At 48.9% G+C, this 19,243-nt stretch overlaps 1 protein-coding gene across 3 annotated transcripts in view; it reads left to right on the top strand.

The window, feature by feature from the left end:
• Window positions 1–19,243, top strand: part of MLPH (melanophilin) — a 54,563-nt gene that overhangs the window by 11,058 nt on the left and 24,262 nt on the right. For all 3 annotated transcript variants that reach the window (XR_004234111.1, XM_031968241.1, XM_031968240.1), the window contains exons 2-9: window positions 2,552–2,687; window positions 9,182–9,403; window positions 10,365–10,498; window positions 12,259–12,297; window positions 13,080–13,177; window positions 13,589–13,702; window positions 14,605–14,785; window positions 15,186–15,352. Coding sequence is in view for 2 of the 3 variants with exons in the window: in XM_031968241.1 (XP_031824101.1) it covers window positions 2,578–2,687; window positions 9,182–9,403; window positions 10,365–10,498; window positions 12,259–12,297; window positions 13,080–13,177; window positions 13,589–13,702; window positions 14,605–14,785; window positions 15,186–15,352 (1,065 nt within the window). In the remaining variant the exon portion in view is untranslated. The remainder of the gene's footprint in view (window positions 1–2,551; window positions 2,688–9,181; window positions 9,404–10,364; window positions 10,499–12,258; window positions 12,298–13,079; window positions 13,178–13,588; window positions 13,703–14,604; window positions 14,786–15,185; window positions 15,353–19,243) is intronic.

Raw genomic sequence — 19,243 nt, 5'->3', positions numbered from 1 at the left:
TTGTGAAAATCCACATCTCGGGGCTGGGGAAGAAGTCACCTGGCCCTGAATAGGAATCCCCACCTCTGACCAGGAATTTTAGTCCATTCTCTGCCTAGAGATCTCCAAAAAAGAGGAACTCCCTTTCCCTCCTTCTCCTCTTCCCCCCTTCCTCCCCTCCCCTTCCCCTTTCCTTCTCCGTCCTCCTTTCCTCCTATTTCTTCCTTCCCCTCCCCTCCCATTCCTTTTTGGATCAGCTCTCCTTGGCAAGCTTTTCCTTCTGTAAAGGTCCAACTTCCCTCTTTGCCCCTCAGTCTCTTGTTCTGGGTTTTCCCCTATGGGGCCAAGCAAAATGAGGACCATCCTTCTGTTGCTTGACAGATTTTAAAATGGCCCAAAAGTGCTCTCGTGCCTCCCCTGATTCTCCAGGGAAAACCTTGATCAACCCCCTTTAGAAAGAGTCGTGAGCTACTCTGTCAATCAATCAGCGAGTGTTTAGTTGTTATTGCTTAGCAATTTCAGTTTTGTTCAGTTCTCTTTGACCCCATTCGGAGTTTTCTTGGCAGAAACGCCGGAGTAGTTTGCCATTTCTTTTTACGGTTCATTTTATACATGAGACTAAATGATTTAGCTAGGGTCACATGGCTAATAAATGTCTAAAGATGGATTTGAACTTTGGAAGTGGAGTCTTCCTGACTTCAGAGCCCTAAGCATTTATTAAGTTTCTATGATGTGCCAGGAACTGGGGATGAAAAGATTTATTCTAACCCCCCCCCAATATCTTATATTTTACTGGCAGATCCAAAATGTTCACAGACTAGAAACTACAGGTCACTTTGATACAAAATGGCGGCCAGCTGTGGACTGCATTCACGAAGGCCTTTGGTCCTCAGTGTCAAGGTCTGCTAGACTTCTCTGTTAGCCAATTGGCTTTAGAAATCATTCATCATTTATTCCATCAGACTCTGCAGGAGTGTGACCTTAAACCCCATGACAGCAGCTGAGCCCATTAGAATCAGCTATATCTGATGGAGTCCAACCTCCCACTTCCCCCTTCCCGTCATCGTCACTCCAAACCCAGCAGAGAAAGCACATGACCCTTCTTGAGGCAGATATTTCCTTTCATAAGAATCAAGTCTGTGTGATGCCTTTTTGCAATCGCAGATGCAGCCTTTGGGCGTTCAACTTGCCTGGTAGACTTGAAAGCCTCAGTGAACCCTGAAGAAAGAGTTTTTTTAAACTCTTCACATATTGCCATGTCCTCAAGCTTGCATTAAGGCTTTGGATTTCTCATCTACTCTTCACTAAAAACTTTTAGATTCTGGTAGAAGAGAAGAGTTCTAGACTGAGAGCTGGGTTTGAATCCCAGCTCCACAATTTACTACCTATATGACCCTATACAAATGGCTGCTCCCCCTGTGACTCAGTTCTTTCATCTGCAAATGAGAATAGACACCCAGAGTGTCTAACTGCCTCAGATAAGATCTTACATATAAAGCAATTTGTGGATCTTAAAATGTTTTAGAAATGCCTGGTAGTGGAGGAGGCAATGGGTAGTAAGAGGAGGAGAATCCTCCACTTCTTTCAGGATTCAGCTCCAGCACTGCTTCCAACAAGAGGCCCCCCTCCTAGCTGCTACCCCCCCAAAAAATTATCTATTTACTAGGTATTTATTTTCTTATATATATTTTTCTATCAACATGTTACCTCCTCCATTCAAATGCAAGCTCCCAGAGGGCAGGAACTGTTTGATAACTGTGTCCTCAGCACCAAGGACAGAGCTTAAGGACTTAAGCTGGTATAGTTTAAGTGCTTCATATTCACAACTGATAATAGAAAGTTGGACGAGATAGTCTCAAAATTCACTCCTAACTCTGAAGCTAAGAACCTATGACCATATGCCTGTGTGTGTGTGCACGTGTGTGTCCATGAGTGTGCACTATTTTTTGCACTCTATTTTGATCAGACTGTAGTTCTCTTGTCCAAAGACCATACCAGCTAAGCTTGGAGATGCTCGTCCTTATGAATATGCAAATTTTCAGTCATAACATTTCTCTCTTCTTCCTAATTAACTGCTTTTTTAATAAATCTTTTTCCTCCCACAATCCTTATCTACAACAAGAATTTTTTTAAATGAAAAATAAATTCATCAACTCATATTTACATAGTCCTATGGAGGAAGGGAATTCTCATTAGTCATGTCCATAAATGTAGGTCTCTTTCTTCATTTTAAGTTCGTCACCTCTCTATCAGGTGGTAAGTGACATGTTTCATCTTTATTTTATTGGGAATAACAACTATTAAAATTTCTCTACTGAGGTGGAAAGGGGCTACAAACTTCACTGAGTAATTGAGTGCCCGCACAAAGTCACAGATGCTTGAAGTTTAGGAGGCAACTAATTAGTGACTTGTCTGAAAGAGATCTGGGGTTTTAGTAGACCACAAGTTCCAAGGTCATAGATGGTACCTGTGATATAGGGTCCTATGACTTAAGTGCTTGCTGAGAACAATTAAATTGCAAATTGGATGGTATGGCTTCTCCTCAGCTGATTACGTTCTCTGTGACATTTAGGGTGCCATCCTGACCCACCAGCAATAATGGGCAGAAAACTGGATCTCTCCAAGCTGACAGATGAAGAGGCCAAGCATATTTGGGAGGTGGTTCAGCGTGACTTCGATCTTCGAAAGAAAGAAGAAGAACGATTAGAGTAAGCAATTTTGTCTTTAGTTTTCTGTTTGCATAGGGTATCTTAGCCCAAGAGAATGGAACTCCTAAAGACAGGAACTAATTTTTTTTCTTTTGTATCTTCTGTTTCTGGTACGCAGTAGGTGCTTAATATGCACGTATTAAGACAACAGAAAGAGCATTGCTCTGGAGTCAAAGGACTTGGATTCAAATTTCACTTTTAATGCTGACTTTCTCTGTGGCCTTGATGAAGTAACTTTCCTCCATGAGCTCAGTTTCCCCATTTGTAAAATGGACTTCTGACTCCCTCCCAATTCTAGATGTAGGATCCTATGAATGAAATTTAAACATATTTTATAAATGAACTTTATAGATGCACACATGCCAGAAAATTCTTCCACTGTAATGGCAGAGAAACTGAGGCAAGATAGAGATTAGAGAATTTTTAATATTTTATTTGGATTTCTGAGAAGGAAAGATTTACTGGGACCAAAAAAATCCATGTTTTACCCCAAGGCTAGTCGGGGCATCAGCTGCATTGATGTCAATAACAAAGACTCTTAAGTGGTCACATTAATCAAATTCTCACTGCTTCTTTCCATTGGACAAGAGCCAATGCCATGTTTTACAGAATTATAACTTTGAATATTGCAAATTCACTTCAGGAGGTTCCTGGTTTGCACTAATTGGGACCTGACAATAGGGGAATACTGAGATCATGCAAGTAGACAGTTTCTCTGAGAACAAGAGAGAGGTACAAAGGTCCAAGGGTAGATCTTTGGGCACTCTTAGCTTGCTAGATTGGAAGAAGAAAAGCCTTTCTCCCTCTGGAGTGGGAAAAGGCCAGCTAGGATATAAATGGAGTCAAGAGAGCCAAGAGAAGAACGTTCAAAGAAAGAGGAAGTAGCCATCAGTGCCCTGCCTATCAGAGGAGGTATGGAAAGTGTGACCATCTTTCCTTATCAGAGGGCTGGTTCTTGAAGATATCAGATCACCAAATGTCTACATCACCAGCCATTCACCCCCCTATCTATTTGTGGAAAGACTATCTTTTCTTCAAGGCCCAAGTTCTTTCACCGGAAGCCCATCATATTACACCTAACACAATGGACCAGGAACTCCAATGGGGAACTCCTCAATTTCTAGGCTTATCCTGCTCTATTATAAATCATAGTCAATGCAAATCAATTCAACAACAATTAAGCACCTACTGTATGCCAAGTTCTAAAGATGCAAAGTCAAAGAGAAGAGAACTGCTCTCCAAGAGCTTTCATACTAGGGAGTTAGGGGAGAAAAATGGGGACAATTCTTGACCATCTTTTAACCATTAGCATCTAGCATAGGACCTATCTAATACAGTTTGGTTCTTGTACTGAGGAGCATACAAAAATGAATCAAACAGCTTTCCCTCCCGACTATATGCTAAAGTTCTTCCATTACTATATTGTAATGAAAATGCTAAAGTACTTTGGACCTTACCACTCAGCCCAGATACTTGAGAAACAACTGTGTGTCTCTTTTCCCAACTGTCCCCTCCTTATATGAGCACACGGTTCTCAAAAGAATTGCAAATGAACAAAGGGAATAATAGAGAAGCTAGGGAAATTTCATTTAATATAAGAACTCCCTCTATCAATGTAGGTCAGCTTCTTCTCTGAGATTTATGGCATCAGGGAGCTACCTGGAGTCTTGGAAAAAGAAATTACTTGCTCAAAGTCACACAACCAGTACATGATCTGTATTGGCAGAGGCAGTACTTGATCTTAAGTCTTCTGACCAACTTTCTAGTCATCCCTCCAGACTATTATTATACTATAATAAAGTTTTTTAAAAGGAGGGGAAAAAAACAACACTTCAACAAGATCGATCAACATATTAGTTATGTCTGAAAGTACATAAGCAATTCTACACCCACAGTCCCCCACGTCTCCACAGACGGGAAAGAAAATAAAATATGAGTAATTGAAAAACTAACAATGATCTTGAAAGACAGATAATGAAATCCACTTCCTTCTTCCCAGCAGAAAGGTGGGGGATAAACAATGGAGACGTTGTCAGACACTGCATAGTCTGTGTAGGTTATTTTGGATTAACGGCTTTGTTCCAAAGAAGGATTCTGTTCCAGGGGAAAGAGGAGGGAGAAGTGGGAGAGTTTGGGTTTTGTTGTTGTTTGTTTTCCAGAAATGACTATTATATACAAACCAGAGACAGCAGTAATGCTTTTTTAAAATGAAAGAGAAAGAGGGGAGGAAAGGAAGAAGAGAGAGAGAGAGACAGAGAGAGAGAAGGAGGAAAGAAGGAAGGGAGAGAGGAAAGAAGGAAGGAAGGAAGGAAGGAAGGAAGGAAGGAAGGAAGGAAGGAAGGAAGGAAGGAAGGAAGGAAGGAAGAAAGGAAGGAAGGAACAGAGGAAGGGAGGGAAGAAGGGAGGAAGAGAAGGGAGAAAGAGATGGGAGGGAGAAAGGGAGGGAAGGAAGAAGGGAAGGAGGGAGGGAGGAAGAAGGAGAGAAAAAGAAAGAATCTTCCCCAACAGTAAAGGCCCCCAACTCAATACTTGTCACGTTGCTTACACAAAGCTTGTGATCACAGACGCTCTGTGACCTGAGAGACTAGATGATCTTTAGGTCTTTTCTTTATAACAAAGGGCCTGGATGCTGAGGAAAGGTCAAAGACAATGTAGAATTCAGGATAAAAGTCCTCCAGGTCCTTACTCCCATTGGAAGTGATTCTACCTTTTGAGGGTTTTGTCCAATTAATGCTGGTGTGACCTTGCAGGTCCCTCGTCTCTATAATGAAGGGCTTGAACTGATTTCAACAATTAGATCCTCTCTGAGATCTTTTTCTGCTCTAAACCTAGGATCCCCATGAATTGAACTGAATTGAATTGATTCCCTGATCTGTGCTCCTTGTCTACTAGGGAGAAAACTCTGCTCTTCCCCTGTCCAGCCTGACCCCTGGTGGGGGTTAGAGGTGGACCACATCCTCTCGTGTCATTAGGAAACTTGAGAACCCGGGATCCTTTCATAGCATGGGGAGCCATCCTCTTCCCCCAAACCTCTCCACAGGACCCCCAGTCCTCCTCCTGCTGGGAGACTCTCGGCCTTCCTTAGTCCCACAGGGAGAGGGCCAGTGAGCTTTCCCAAGCTATCTTATCTCCCTCCCTAAATTGTCAATTTCTTAAGGGCCCACAGTAGGTGCTTGTTTCTTGAATGACTAAATTCAGGCTGTAGCCTAGGGTTCTAGTCCCAGACTGGCAGCCTTCCTCAGTGTCTGCTAACACTAAAAGCACACCCGAGGACCTTGGTGCTGTCCGCCATTTACTCTCATTCTTCTCCCACCTTCTTTTCTACACCGGCAATTTGTCCTCCAGTGCCAGCTGCACCAGGCTACAAATGATTGGCTTTTCATGCAACATTTTAAAGTTTGTTTTTATCACATTTGATCCTCATTGTAAACCTGAGAGAGAACCCCATAGAACCTCATATGGGGAACTGACCAATATCCCCATTTTATAGAAGAGAAAACTAAGTCTCAGAGAGGTGAACTAACTTACCCAGGGTCACCTAGCATTTCAGACTGGATTCAAACCCAGGACTTCCCAATATTAAGTCCAACGCTCTCTCCACTACATTAAACCACCCATCTTTGAAGCTTAGAAGTCAATTAGCCGGTCAATCAACAGATGTTTCCTATGCTAGGCACACAGGAATAAAAATGTGGCCTGGGTTTCAGGGGTGTCCCGTGGGATAGAAGGGGGCAAGTCTCCTTTGATTCAGCCTTCAGCAGTTTTCAAAATGAGAATTCAGAAGGAGGAGGAGAGTGACCTGGATGGTCTTTGGGAAGTTGACCAGTGATTTTAATGACCCCAGGTTTTTTTTTTTTTGGGGGGGGGGGGGGGGTTGTTTTGTTTTGTTTTGCTGAGGCAATTGGGGTTAAGTGACTTGCCCAGGGTCACACAGCCAGGCAGTGTTAAGTGTCTGAGATCACATTTGAACTCAGATCCTCCTGACTTCAAAGCTGGTGCTGCTCTATCCACTGTGCCCCCTAGCTGCCCCCTCCAAGTATCTTTCTAAAATAACCCCCACTTTTCTGACATCAGTCATCTTCTGGAGATGTTCTGTGCCCATCAATCTTGGAACCCAAGAATTATATATCACCCAAAAGCCAATAGAATAGTGAGGGGGAGGGGGGAAGGTTCAGCATGTTCAGTGTGCTCAAGTGATAGACAGCCCACCATTCAATGTCAGAAGAGCTAGAGGCCTCCTCCCTACCCCACCCAGCACACTGGGTGAACTGCTGCTGAAGGAATCATGGGAGGACCTGGGCCAGAATCACTCAGGGCTAGAGTCAGAGGCCAGCATGAGTCACCTTCTGCAATCTTCACTGACTCAGCTCAAGCTCCTCATTCCAGGCCCTGCCAGCTACGAGATCTCCCCTTCCTCCCCCATCTTCACTGCTCATATAATCTCTATGTATCTTGCATGTACCTGCTTATGAATATGCTGTCTCCCCGTTAGAAACTAGGGTTCCTGAGGGTATTTGATCCACTCCCGCTCCTATTCCTCTTTTTACAAAGGAGAAAATTGAGGTCTCCCAGTTACCCAGGCGTGACTGGGATTTGAACCCGTGGCTCTTTTCGCTGCATCATGATTTGGCCTCCCATACCCAGTCATTCTTTCCTCAAGTGCCCTCAGCACAAACACATACGTCCATAATACACACATATATATGGATGTCCATGTATACATACACACACACACACACACACATATATATATATATATATATATATATAGCTTTCCCCTTATCCCTGGGATCCTGCACAGTGACTAACACCCTGTGAGGCTTAATTAATGCTGGGGGATTGACTTGAGTTCCATTTCACGCTTCATCCCTGGATCTTGGCACCGTTGGAACTTCCACGTGCACTTGGCGCAGTCATTTGGGTTGTCAGCCCCTTTCCTGCCCCCATCCCTGAGTTTCAGAGGGAGCTCCAAGATGAGGGGTCAATGGCGGAAAGACGTAGGCCCGACCTGGCTAGAGAAGGCAAAAAGGGAAACACCTTCTTTAAAGGGCCCAGCCTAGAAGCTAAATATCACCCTGCTCACCTTCCCCCGGTAGCCAACAGGAAGAGTTGAGGCTTGGGAGTCACTACAAACAAGCAGGGCTTCTGGAGATAAGCTCAGCCAGAATCCGGGGCTCGGGACACAAATAGGCTCCCGCTTGCTCAGGGAGGAGGCCCCTGGAGCTGCCCAGCGCTGAGTGCTCCAGAAGGGGCCGCCGGGAGCCAACTGGAAGGCACCCGGCTGAGCAAACACAACGTGAGCTGGAAGGGAAAGTCAGCTGCTTGCCCCGAGGGGTGATGGCAGCGGGAGGCCTGACACACCAGCCTCTGAATCTCCAGGGGTCAAATGAAAGCCAGCTGGAGCATCCCCGAAGGGCCCCAGCTTCCTTAACTCTTGAATGGCCACTGGCTTGGGGTAGATACCTTCCTGCTATGGATCCCAAGACATGACTGTTTTCACTTTGAACCTCCGTATCCAGGCAATTATCCCCATTCTCCAAAGGAGGAAGCTGAAGCTCAGAGAGGGTAAAGGCTGATTTGCCCATATCTGACGTGGGACTTTAACTCTGGTCCCCAATATGCTGTATTATTATTATCCCCATTTGAGGAAACTGAGTCAGAAAAAGGGAAGCTGTGTGCTTAGAGTCACAGAACGGCAGGATTTGAACTCGGGTTTTCCTGCCCCCAGATCCAAAGCTTTCTTCACTTTGTCATCAGCTGAGCAGGTCCTGCCTGAGCTTGGGCTCCACTGCCATTGACATCCCCACCACCATCACCCACCATCTTCATGCTCTGCTGAGGTCTCAGAGGAGACTAAAGGGGAGTGTGAATGTCACTCAATCTTAAGGAGGGCAGAATGAACAAAAGATCCTATTTAATCTCTTCCCATTGTACAGATAAGGAAATTGAGACCCAGGAGATTAGTGACCTGCCCAAATCATTGAGATGGGAAGTGGAAGTGGCCCAAGGCTCTACCATTCTCTTCCTCATTCCTCCATTTCTTTGGCACCATCTTTTCTCTTCCATCTTTTGAATCTTTCACCATTTACAGCCCCTCCTTAGCCTGTTCCTCCTTCAATTCACTTCTGAAAGTGTTCCCTAAGTTGGATCCTCAGCTTTTAATTCAGCAAGAAGAGGCGGGGTCTCTGACTCTTTCCAGTCTCAGGATTTTACATGTTGTATAAGGGCCAAGCACTGGGCACAGACATTTAGTAAAATTCATTGATCCAGTCAATCCATGTACAAATTCTCATTAAATCAGTCATTCAAAGCTTTCATGGAGAAACGTCCTACTATGTGCAAAGCCCTGGAGAGGCTCAAAAGGCCCCTCTGGAGCCTCAAAGGGAGATAGAATATAAACCCACAGCCTTGGGCTCCAGTCATTAGTGTGACTTAGGCAGCCTGGACTCAGCATCCTCACAAGCCATTTCTCCATCTCCTGGTACTTCCCTAAGGGAACTGAAGGGCAAGATCCAGAAAGAGAGCACAAAGAAAGAGGTGCTGTCCGACCAGGCCCAGCTGAACGAGACCCACTGCGGCCACTGCCTCCAGCCCTACCGCTTCCTGCTCAATAGCAAACGCCAGTGCCTGGACTGTCAGCTGTACACCTGCAAAAAGTGCGGCACTTACAACCGGCGAGAACAAGGCTGGGTCTGCGATCCGTGCCAGCTGGCCAGGTGAGGGCTCCGTGGGACGGGCTGACTGGGCTGGATGAGTGGCCTCTGTGGTTCCATGGGGCTGTTGGGAAGGCGGGCAGGAAAGCTCTTTGCAAGCCTATGATCAGAGATTTTTATGGAACAGGGAACTTGGAATCGGCTTAGATACAGAACTTAAGCTGTGTGACCTTAGGCAAGTCACTTTCTTTCTGGGTCTCATCTTCCTCATCTGTAAATTGGGGATAATAAGGCAGCCTGCACAATTCATGGATTAAGAACTAGAAACTATCTCAAAGATCATCTAAGCCAGACTGCTCGTTTTATAAAAGAACAAACTGGGAGCCAGGGTCTTACCCAAATTCATGCAGGGAGTAAATGACAGAGCAAAGATTTGAACCCAAAGCTTCTGAGTCCAAATCCAAGCTTCTGTCCTTTGCACCAGACTTTCTTTCGAAGGAACTCACTCAAATTTAGAGTTTGTTGGTTTTTCCCACTCTGCCAAGAAGCAGAGGATTACAGTGGGAAAAGTCCCTTGTGATATCGGAAGTCCTATAGGAATGCAAATGGGGACTTCTATGCTGTTACTGAAGTTCTTCTGTGATGTCCCCATGGGGCAAGAAGACAAGCTTGGGGTCCTGAAGGCTATGGCATGGGAACACAATCTCTAGGAAAGGATGTGAAGGCTAGAGGGGGAGCTCCTTCCCTCCAGGCTTTGGGAAGACTCACCAATGGGGCTGAAAAGGGCTCATTCTCATGTTAGCTTCTGGGGGCAAACTCATTCCAAACACTGAGCTGGGGCTAAGCCATGGAGAGGTTGCTATCTGCATCTGTGAAAGGAGCACCAGTCTGATGACATCGGAGATCTCTGAATTATTGAGATTTTGAGTAGTGGGACCATCGGGTGAGACATCAGCGTACTGACGGGGAGAGAAGCAGACGAAGAGCTGGCACCTGGCTCACGAGGCGATCTTTCCTCTGGCAGAGTCGTGAAGACGGGCTCCCTTGAGTGGTACTATGAACACGTGAGAGCCAGGTTTAAGCGCTTTGGGAGCGACAAGGTGATGCGCTCTCTCTGGGGCAGGCTGCACCACGGACCCGGGAGCTCCCCTGCTTTAGGTAAGAGTGGGGGGGGGGGGGAAGAGAGAAGTCTGAATCCCAGTCTGCTCTCCTCTGCATACACTGGTGGAAAATAAGCTCAGCTCTCTAGGACCTCGACTTTGGAGAGGAAGGAGACTTCAGGAGCCTAATGGGGAAGGATCCTCTCCCCCATTTTACAGATGAGGAAACTAAGGCTGGTACAAGTTAAATGATTTGCCCCCATTTGTGTAGGGAGTGGGGGGGGGCAATATGAATTTCATGGGGCCAATCCACAGGAGGAATCCTGAGTGACTTTTCCAGACTGAAGGTGAACTGCCCGTGGTAATCAAATGATGCAAATCTCAGCAGGAGCCTGTGGGGTCTATGAGAGTGGGGAGGGGAGGAGAGAGACAGACAGAGACAGAGAGATAAAGGGAGAGAGAGAGCTGTATGGGAGAGGATGAGAGAGACAGACAAAGAGACACAGAGACAAAGACAGAGAGAAGCTGAAATGGGGGGGAGAGAGACAGAGAGACAGAGAGAGAAAAGCAGAGATAGGGAGAAAGGGGGAAGGGGAGAGAGAGACAGATATGAGAACAAGCATCTCAATTCTCACAGCAACCCTAGGATTTAGGTGTTATAATCCCCAATTTACCTATGATGAAACTGAGGCAGACAGATTAAGTGACTTGCCCAAGGTCACATAGCTAGGAAGTCCCTGAAGCTAGATTTTTTACTCTAGTCAGCACACTAGCCACTGGGCCATCTAGCAGGCTCCTGATAATAAAAACAATTAAGACAAAAATAATGTAAATAAGAAGAGGAAATCAAGTAGTCGAATCATTTCCTCCCAATTACACAAATGGGGGCAGCTCCTCAGGCAAGTCGTTTAATCTGCATCAGCCTCAGTTTCCTCTTCTGTAAAATGGGGGAATGGGGGAAGAAGGATGTCAGAAGAGATGCTCCTGAGATCTCTTTCCTCTGAATTTGCGATGTTACAGAGCTGAGGTTATTTCCACCAGCAGGTGGCGGCCTTGTACAGCGCGAGCCTCCCTGCTCCATTGCGCTTTGTCTCCCTCAGCTGCCCCTTCTCTAGCCCCAGAGGAGACCATGATACCTAAGGATGGGCCGGAAAGCCGAGCATCCCGCCTCCGGCGCAGAGCTCCCTGGGAGGGACAGGATCTGGAACAGGCCCCGCAGAGATGTCCAAGTGCAAACCCCCCGAATTACAGGGAAGCGGGCTCAGAGAGGCTGAGCAAGCTGCCTGGGGTTCCCCAGCTAGTGAGGGGCTCAGACAGGATTCCCGGCTCCGGGTTCGACATGGGCTCCGGGCGCCCGGTGGCCTCTGGGAAAGGAGAAGCGCGGCCGGCAGGGTCTGAGAAGGGACATTTGCAGGCCTTCCTGCTGAATGGCAGGCGGAGTCCTGACAAGGAAGCTCCAGCTGCCACTTCCTTGGCTCTCTTAGGTTCTCAAAGCTTTTTCAATGCAGCTCCACCGAGGCAGGTTCCCATATGGTCCCAATATTACAGAAAAGTAAAGCGAGGCAGGCCTGCCCAGGTCCCCCAGCTAGCAAGTGTCTCGGTCACATTCCCACGCTGCTCTGTGTGACCTCGGGGGCTACCAGGTGCTGCCTTCCAGAGGATGCTGCTGGCAGTGATGATGGTGGTGATGGTGGTGGGGAGGAGGGGGGGGGAGGAAGAAGAGGAGGAGGAGGAGGAAGATGACCTGGATGAATGGCTTGAAGCTTCCTCCACATCATCTCGTTTATTTCTCAGTGAATGTCTTCCCTTCGCTCCCAGGTCTTCACAGCAGAGCCCACAGCGTCCCAGATGTCCACAGTAAGTGGCCCCCGCTCTGGAGGAGAGCTCACGCGCTTGACCAGCCTTGGTCAGAGAATCACCCAGAGTCCTGAGGGAAAGCCCCCCCCCATTGCTCCCTCAATCATGCTTCTCCTTGGAGAGGCTGCAGGCTGCAGAAAGGGGATGGGAGATGGGGCTCAAAGAGACTCCACCTGTGAGGGAAGAGTCAGAGACAGAGAGGGAGAGAGAGATACATGGACAGAGACAGAGATGGAAAGACAGACATATAAAGAGGGAGCAACAGAGAGGAAGGAAGGAAGGAAGGAAGGGAAGGAAGGAAGGAAGGAAGGAAGGAAGGAAGGAGGGAGGGAGGGAGGGAGGGAGGGAGGGAGGGAAGGAAGGAAGGAAGGAAGGAAGGAGGGAGGGAGGGAAAAAGAAGAAGGGAAGGAAAAAAAGAAGAAGGGAAGGAAGGAAGGAAGGAAGGAAGGAAGGAAGGAAGGAAGGAAGGAAGGAAGGAAGGGAGGGAGGGAAGGAAAAAAAGGTTGAATTGGACTCGTTTTATCCATGAGATTTTTAGTAAACACAGATACTTCAGTGAGAACCCGCTTCTTATCCCTGTCCTCCATCCTCCCATGGTCCCTGGGCAGGGAGGGAAAGTAGCCAGAGTCCTGCACTTGAGTTGAGGCCCAAGTTCGAAGCCCCCTGGGGCACTCGGTAGCAGCGTGACCCCGTGGCCCCTCTTGGCCTGTCCCCTTATCTGTGGCTGGAGGGGCTGCCCTCAGCTCTGCATCAGTGATGCAGCCCGTCCCCGTCCATCACAGGTGGCGGCCAGTTCTCTCCCGCGGGAGGCAGCGGGGACAGCGGGCGGACGTCGGGAGAGGAGGCCCTGGGCGGCCCCGAGGCTCCGCGTCCGGGCAGGGTGAGTGTCCCCGCTCCCCGTCCCCCCTGCCCGGGCCCTTCCCTCGCCCCCCTGATGCCTGGCACTCAGGGCTTCTCTGGGAGGCACCAGAGCGGGCGCTGCTGAGCTCTGCTGCTACAAAACTCCGCTACTCTCCCAGCCGGGGAGGAACAAGACTTTCCGTCTTTTTCCTGGGATCAGCCACATCCTCCAGTGGATGCTAGTGCCCTGCAGTGAACGTTGGTGTCTTTCTGTGGACGCTGGTGCCCCCCAGTGGACGCTGCTGACCTTGACTTTTGCCCTTCTCTGCCTTGCCCCCTATTATCCTGAGGAAACGCGGACACTGGTGCCCCCCAGTGGATGCTGGTGCCCCGCAGTGGACGCTGCTGACCTTGACTTTTGCCCTCCTCTCCCTGGCCCCATTGTCCCAAGGAAAAGCGGCTGCTGTCAGTTCACCTCTTTGACTTTGACCTGGACTCCGACCCCCCTGCCCAGCCTCGGCCTCAGTCTCCTCAGCGTTCTCCAACGGCCCTGGATGGCCTCCAGGTACGGGGTTGGGGGGGAGGGGCTTTCCTGACCGGCCCCGGCAGCCGCACACTAGTGCCATCCTGCCCGGCAGCGCGGCCAGCCTCCGACACAAGGACCAGCCCCCCAAAGCTGTTCATGACCCCTCCCCTGTTTCTCTGGCTCGGTCTCCTACTGGCTCCCCCCAAAGTCAGGGCCAGTGGCGAGCACTGTGTGGCCGGCAGGGCTTTGGGCTCATCCTCAGGGTCTTCCCCTCACGCATCTTGCTTTTAATAAAGAAGCAAAGGGGCCCATCGAGGGGCTGAGTATTAGGGCAGAGCCAGGATTTGGTCCCACACTCAGAACTGTCTGGCCACCAGTCAGTGTTACCCCAGGGGCAAAGGCCGGCTCCGCTCTCTGGCTCTCAGCAAGCCCCATGACAACAGACAGGCTGAGAATCCCTGGGATCCAGACCCTCCGCTGGACCAGATTGCGAGCCTCTGTCCGTGGCAGAGGGCCATCCCGCCCCCATCGGGCCCCAGAGGGGAGACAGGAGCCTGTTAGTGGGCGTTCTGAAAAATCCCTGCAGGGGCGCTCTGAGCTCTGAGGATGAGCCCGTGTCCTGCTGGGCCTCCAGCAGGGGGGGTTCAGTGGAAAGGGCCAGTCTGGAGTGGGAGGAGCTGCTCTTCATTATCTGTGTGACTTTGGGCCAGTCATACAGGTGACTGCAGGGCCTCAGTTTCCTCCTCTGTAAAATGGTCTCTGAGTTTCCTGGCATCTCTAAGCCTTTTCTCCCCAATGATCCTTTCTCCCACAATGAAAACTTCTTAGTCTATAGACTTTCCATAACTCTTTTGCCTCATTCGTGCCCATTGAATGAGTTAAATGGGGGGGGGGGGGCGCACAGGCTCCTCACTCCCCTAACTGTGTGCTCCGGTGCTCAGACCCTCCCCGGTGCTCCGAGTGCAAGTGTCCATGACGAGGAAGCTGCCTCCCTCAGAGATGCCTTGGTCAGCCATACCGGCCTCACCCCAGAGTCCCAGGATGTTCTGGAGGAGCAGGGACGCAGCAGCCCCCAGGGCTCTCTGCCGGGGGACTCCAGCCTGGAAAGGAAGCCCAGCCCTGGTAAGCTTCAGGGTTCTCCCTGGGAGCAGACATGGGGTCCTCCAGGAATGGGCCCTGTCCAAAGGAGGTGCTGCTGGTCAGCAGGCCCTTCTAACAGGTCAGCACCCCCTTCTAATAGGTCAGCAGGCCCTTCAGTTTTGATTATCTAGAGTGGGAGCTTTCACTTGGCTCAGGGTAATGGAGAAATGGACTTAGAGTCAGGGGCTCTGGGCTACTTATCCAGGAACTGGCTAATCCTGATCCTAAGCAAGGGTCTTCTCTGTGTCTCTGTCTCCTCTCCCATGAAATGAGGGGGCTGCACTCAATGGCCCTTAACACCATAAATCTATGGCCTTCTGATTGTAGGGATGGGGGGTCCCCTTCCACTTCCAGATCTATGAATTCACACTCACCCCCACAGATGGAGAAGCCACGGGGAGTGACCAGCCCCAGCTCCAGTATTTTGCCGACCTGGACACCTCAGACGAGGACCTTGGAAAGACCCCCAAGATGGCGGTCCCTCCCTACGATGCCAAACGCGGAAGTTGGACTTCCTCCCCGGAGAGTATGGCCCACTCCGAAACCCAGGTAAGAGCGATGGTCCCAAGAACCTGCCTCCATCCTCTCCTCCTTATGTTCTAGGGAACAGAGTTTTAGAACAAAATGTGCCCAAGCCCGTGTTCAAAATGCTTTCCTTTAGACACATGTACAAAAGTGCCGACAACTCCGTCGTGCAGAAACGCTGAGTAATACTGAGGACGGACACAAGCCTTTGGCCTTGTGCTGGCAGGCAGCTTCCTGAAAATTCCAGCTGCTCCCCAGAACTGGGCCTGAAGGTCCCGGGCCTTGGCTTTGGGCCTGGGACTTCTCCCCTCACTCTTTCCTCAGCTTCTCCCTTTCTAGACCACACATCAGGGCACAAATCTCCAAATCATTTAACCTGCCTGGTCTGCCCACGTGGCCCTCAGCATCCCCTTGACTTGACAAATAGTGGCTTCTTCCAAGTGTGGGCTCCATCATAGCCCATGGGTTTTCAATAGCGTTTGAATCAAAAATCCCCAGATGCAGCTGGAATATCACAAAGCGATCCTGCACCAAGCCGCACTTTGTGGGAAGTTAAGAAATGCCCCCCAAAAGTAGACATGATCTTGCTTTGATGGCCTGAAGCTCAGGTCTGATTTAAAACCCAGTGAAAACCTCTGAACTACACGGTCAAATCTAGACTTAGAAAACTCGTCTTATTTTCAAAAACCCACTTGGTATTGGACATGAAGGGTGTTTTCATGAGGAAGCATTCATGGGCAGGTGCTGGAATCTTACATCCACAAATTGGGCACAATTAGTGCAGCAAAAAGAAATCTTGCAAATCATAAAATTAATTTTTTAAGTTGTAAAAGGCCGGACAGTTTATTGCTCGCCAATCAATCTCATCATTTACCCACCATAGTAGGTGCTAAATCCCAGGCCGGGCCCTGTGGATACAAAGACAAAAGGACACAGTCTTGCCCCCAGGAGCTTCCATTCTGTTGGAGCTTCTTGAATGTAACACACACATGGACACATACAATAGAGATGGGGAAGAAAGGGAACAAGAAAACATCAGACCAAGTGCTCTAGGAGAATTTGAGGGGGAGAGAATAATTTCTCCTGGGAGGAGGAACCAGGGGTAGTTTCTCCCATGTAATATGGAGCACAACCTGAGCCTTGAAAACAGAAAAGGATCCAGAAGGTCTGAGAAGGCAGGAAGGCCTTCCTGATCTAGTCGATGGCCCACGGACCATTAAGGTGTCTGTCAGATTTAGGGAGGACTGTGCCGGGCTCCCAAGAGCCAATTGTGTAGCATTCCCTGGGAGCATTTGCCTTCTGGAGATCAGCAAATGCTACAAATCAGGGCTTGGTTTACTGTTTTGTGAATTGGCTGGATTTCAGGAAGTTTGGGGGAAATGTTAATATTGCAGATTCACTCTGAATACTTTTTTTTTTTTTTCAGACAGCCAGTAGTTAAACGTGTATTACTAGCTCACCCTGGATTCAGGGAACACCCGACTAGTATTTGGGTTTCACCAGAGATAGTGTGTAAGAAAGCCAAATTTGGGGAAAAAGTGGGAGGCGTCTAAGACAGGCCTTAAAGCCAGAGGGGTCAGACTCTGACTCTGTGAGTGGCAGGGAGCTGCTGAAGGATCATACAATTACAGATAGAGCTGGGGGGACCTCAGAGGGGTCCAACCCCCTCTTTTTACAGAGGAGGAAATTGAGACCTCAAGCAAGGATGTAGCTTTCCCAGCTCCTACAGCCAGGAAAAGCCTCAGGCAAACTCTTCTCAGATAAGGTAGGAAGCAGCCGGGAGTCCCGGTGGGCAGCGTGCTGGACCTAGGATCAGGAAGATTGTGTTTGTGTGTCACATGTGTTATGTGACCCAGGACCGGTCACTGACCCCAGCTCCCCTCAATTTCTTCATCTGCAAGGTGGGCTAATAACTGCACCTATAGGCTTTGCAATGTTGTTATTATTCCAGCTCTAAGTCTCTGATCTTCCTAGACCCTCAGTTTTTTCATCTGTAAACTGGAGGTGTTATTGTAGACGGCCTTGGAGGTACCTCCGGCTCTAGATTGATGATATTATCATTTTCTATATTTTAATCTCCAAGGAGCATGGTTTCCTCATCTAGAAACAGGGAGAGACATAGGTTCTCCTAGTCCCTGGAATGGTAAGGGGAGCCAGTGAGATTTTATTTTAATTTTTTAAACCCCTGACAAATCAGAAATGCCTCCGGTTCTTGGCTCCCAGACCTTGGCCATTCTGCCCTTTCCTCCAGGGGCCCCGGGGGCCATTTTCTGTGTCCCCCCTTCCCAGAAGGGGGGCTGTGATGGGAAGTTCCAGGACATCAGTCCATTTACCCACAAATAATTGCTAAGGAGGCAGGTGAGGGGAGCAACCCCTCTTTGGCCCCTTGAAAGGCCTACAGAAAGCTCTCCAGATGCAGGGGAGACAGGGCCATCCCCCGTGCCTCAGGTGTCCCATGCTAATTGGTGAGTCGGCCGCTAAACGGCCACATGTCCAGCATCTGCCCCCTCACCAAGGTGGGTCAGTCCAAGGTTTGCTTCCTGGGAGAGAGTCTCAAATGAAATTAAGGTTCCATGGCTTCAGGCTTTGGCTAACTCTATCAATTCAACGAGCCTGGAACATTGCTCGGGTCCATCCTGTTTCTTGAACCTGGTTAATGAGATTCTTCAAAGTAAGGATGCTCTGTGACCCAGGAGGAAATGGCCTGGTTTTAGGGCTGGGGTCCTGGGTTCAAGTAGATCTCTGCTCCCTAATGCTGTGTGACTTTACCTAAGTCTCTTTACTTGTCTAGACTTTGGTTTCCTCATCTGTCAAATGAGGGGGTCGATTTCCTTCCAGTTCTAGACCCACAGTTATTTGATCTTCCCCAGGATTTGATGCAGATTTCCTGGCTAACTCGAGCTCTAAGGCCCAGAGCGTCAGAGTGGGAAATAGCACATCAGGTGTAGGCAGGACTGGAACTCTTACCCATAGTCCTCGGGGTCCGGTTCTCTGCCTTTCTTACCAATTACAGGTCTTTAGGGAAGACCTAGAAGCCCCTTAAGGGGGGAACTCTCCATCAGAGTTCAAGCTTCCATGGAGTGTGGGAGCTGCCCTTCTGCTGTGAGGGAGCCACTTCCATCGGGCTTAAAACTTAGTTCTGTCTCCCTGTCAGCCTCAGGGTTACCAGAGGAGCCTGGGAGAAGGTCTACAAGGCCTTAGTCTTCATCATGTCCATTCCTCTTACTCTACAGCAGGGGAAACTGATCCCCGGCTGGCCCTGAGCCACATCACAAGGGTCGGGTTTTCACAGGCCTTCTGGCACTTGGCTGTCACCAAAAACAAAACTATGGTATCAGTGGAATCAACCCAGAATCACCTACTCATGGAATCTGGGAACAAAAGGGGGGCCCACAGGTTACCCGGTCCAACCCCTTCATCTGACACAGGGGGAAACTGAGGACCACAGTCTGATCTAATACATATGATCTAATATGTAATGGAGTTGAGCCAAACCCGGCCTGTTGATGTTTTTTCTTCTTTAAAATAATAATGGTTCTTTCTGAGGGAGAAGGTTTCTTGGGGAGGTTTTCTGGAGGCAGCCTTAGTTTCAGTTAAAAGTAAATAATCACCCAAAATGCAGCCAGCTGATAAAAGTTCAGATCTTTTATTGTGTCCTTCAATGTAGCCCGGTTAGTTTTCTTAGAGGCCTCTCTCTCTCCTTGGTTCTAAGAGCTCTTGCAGCTTTGTCCTTTGCCTCTGCTTTCTTCAGCCTCCAGCCAGCACCAAGGTGGAAGATGCAATGAATCTCTCTTGCCTCTGAGAGAGGGCTTGTGGGCTTCCCCCCAGAGTGCTCCTCTCCGACCGTTGGGAATGTTCCCAAGTAACTCTCCTGAAGCTCTAAGAGCTTCCTCTATATATATGATCTCCCAAAGG

The sequence above is a fragment of the Sarcophilus harrisii genome, chromosome 4 (assembly GCF_902635505.1).
Source record: "Sarcophilus harrisii chromosome 4, mSarHar1.11, whole genome shotgun sequence".
NCBI classification, from domain to species: domain Eukaryota; kingdom Metazoa; phylum Chordata; class Mammalia; order Dasyuromorphia; family Dasyuridae; genus Sarcophilus; species Sarcophilus harrisii.
The sequence above is the reverse complement of the archived record's forward strand: the minus strand, read 5'-3'. Positions and strand labels throughout refer to the sequence as shown.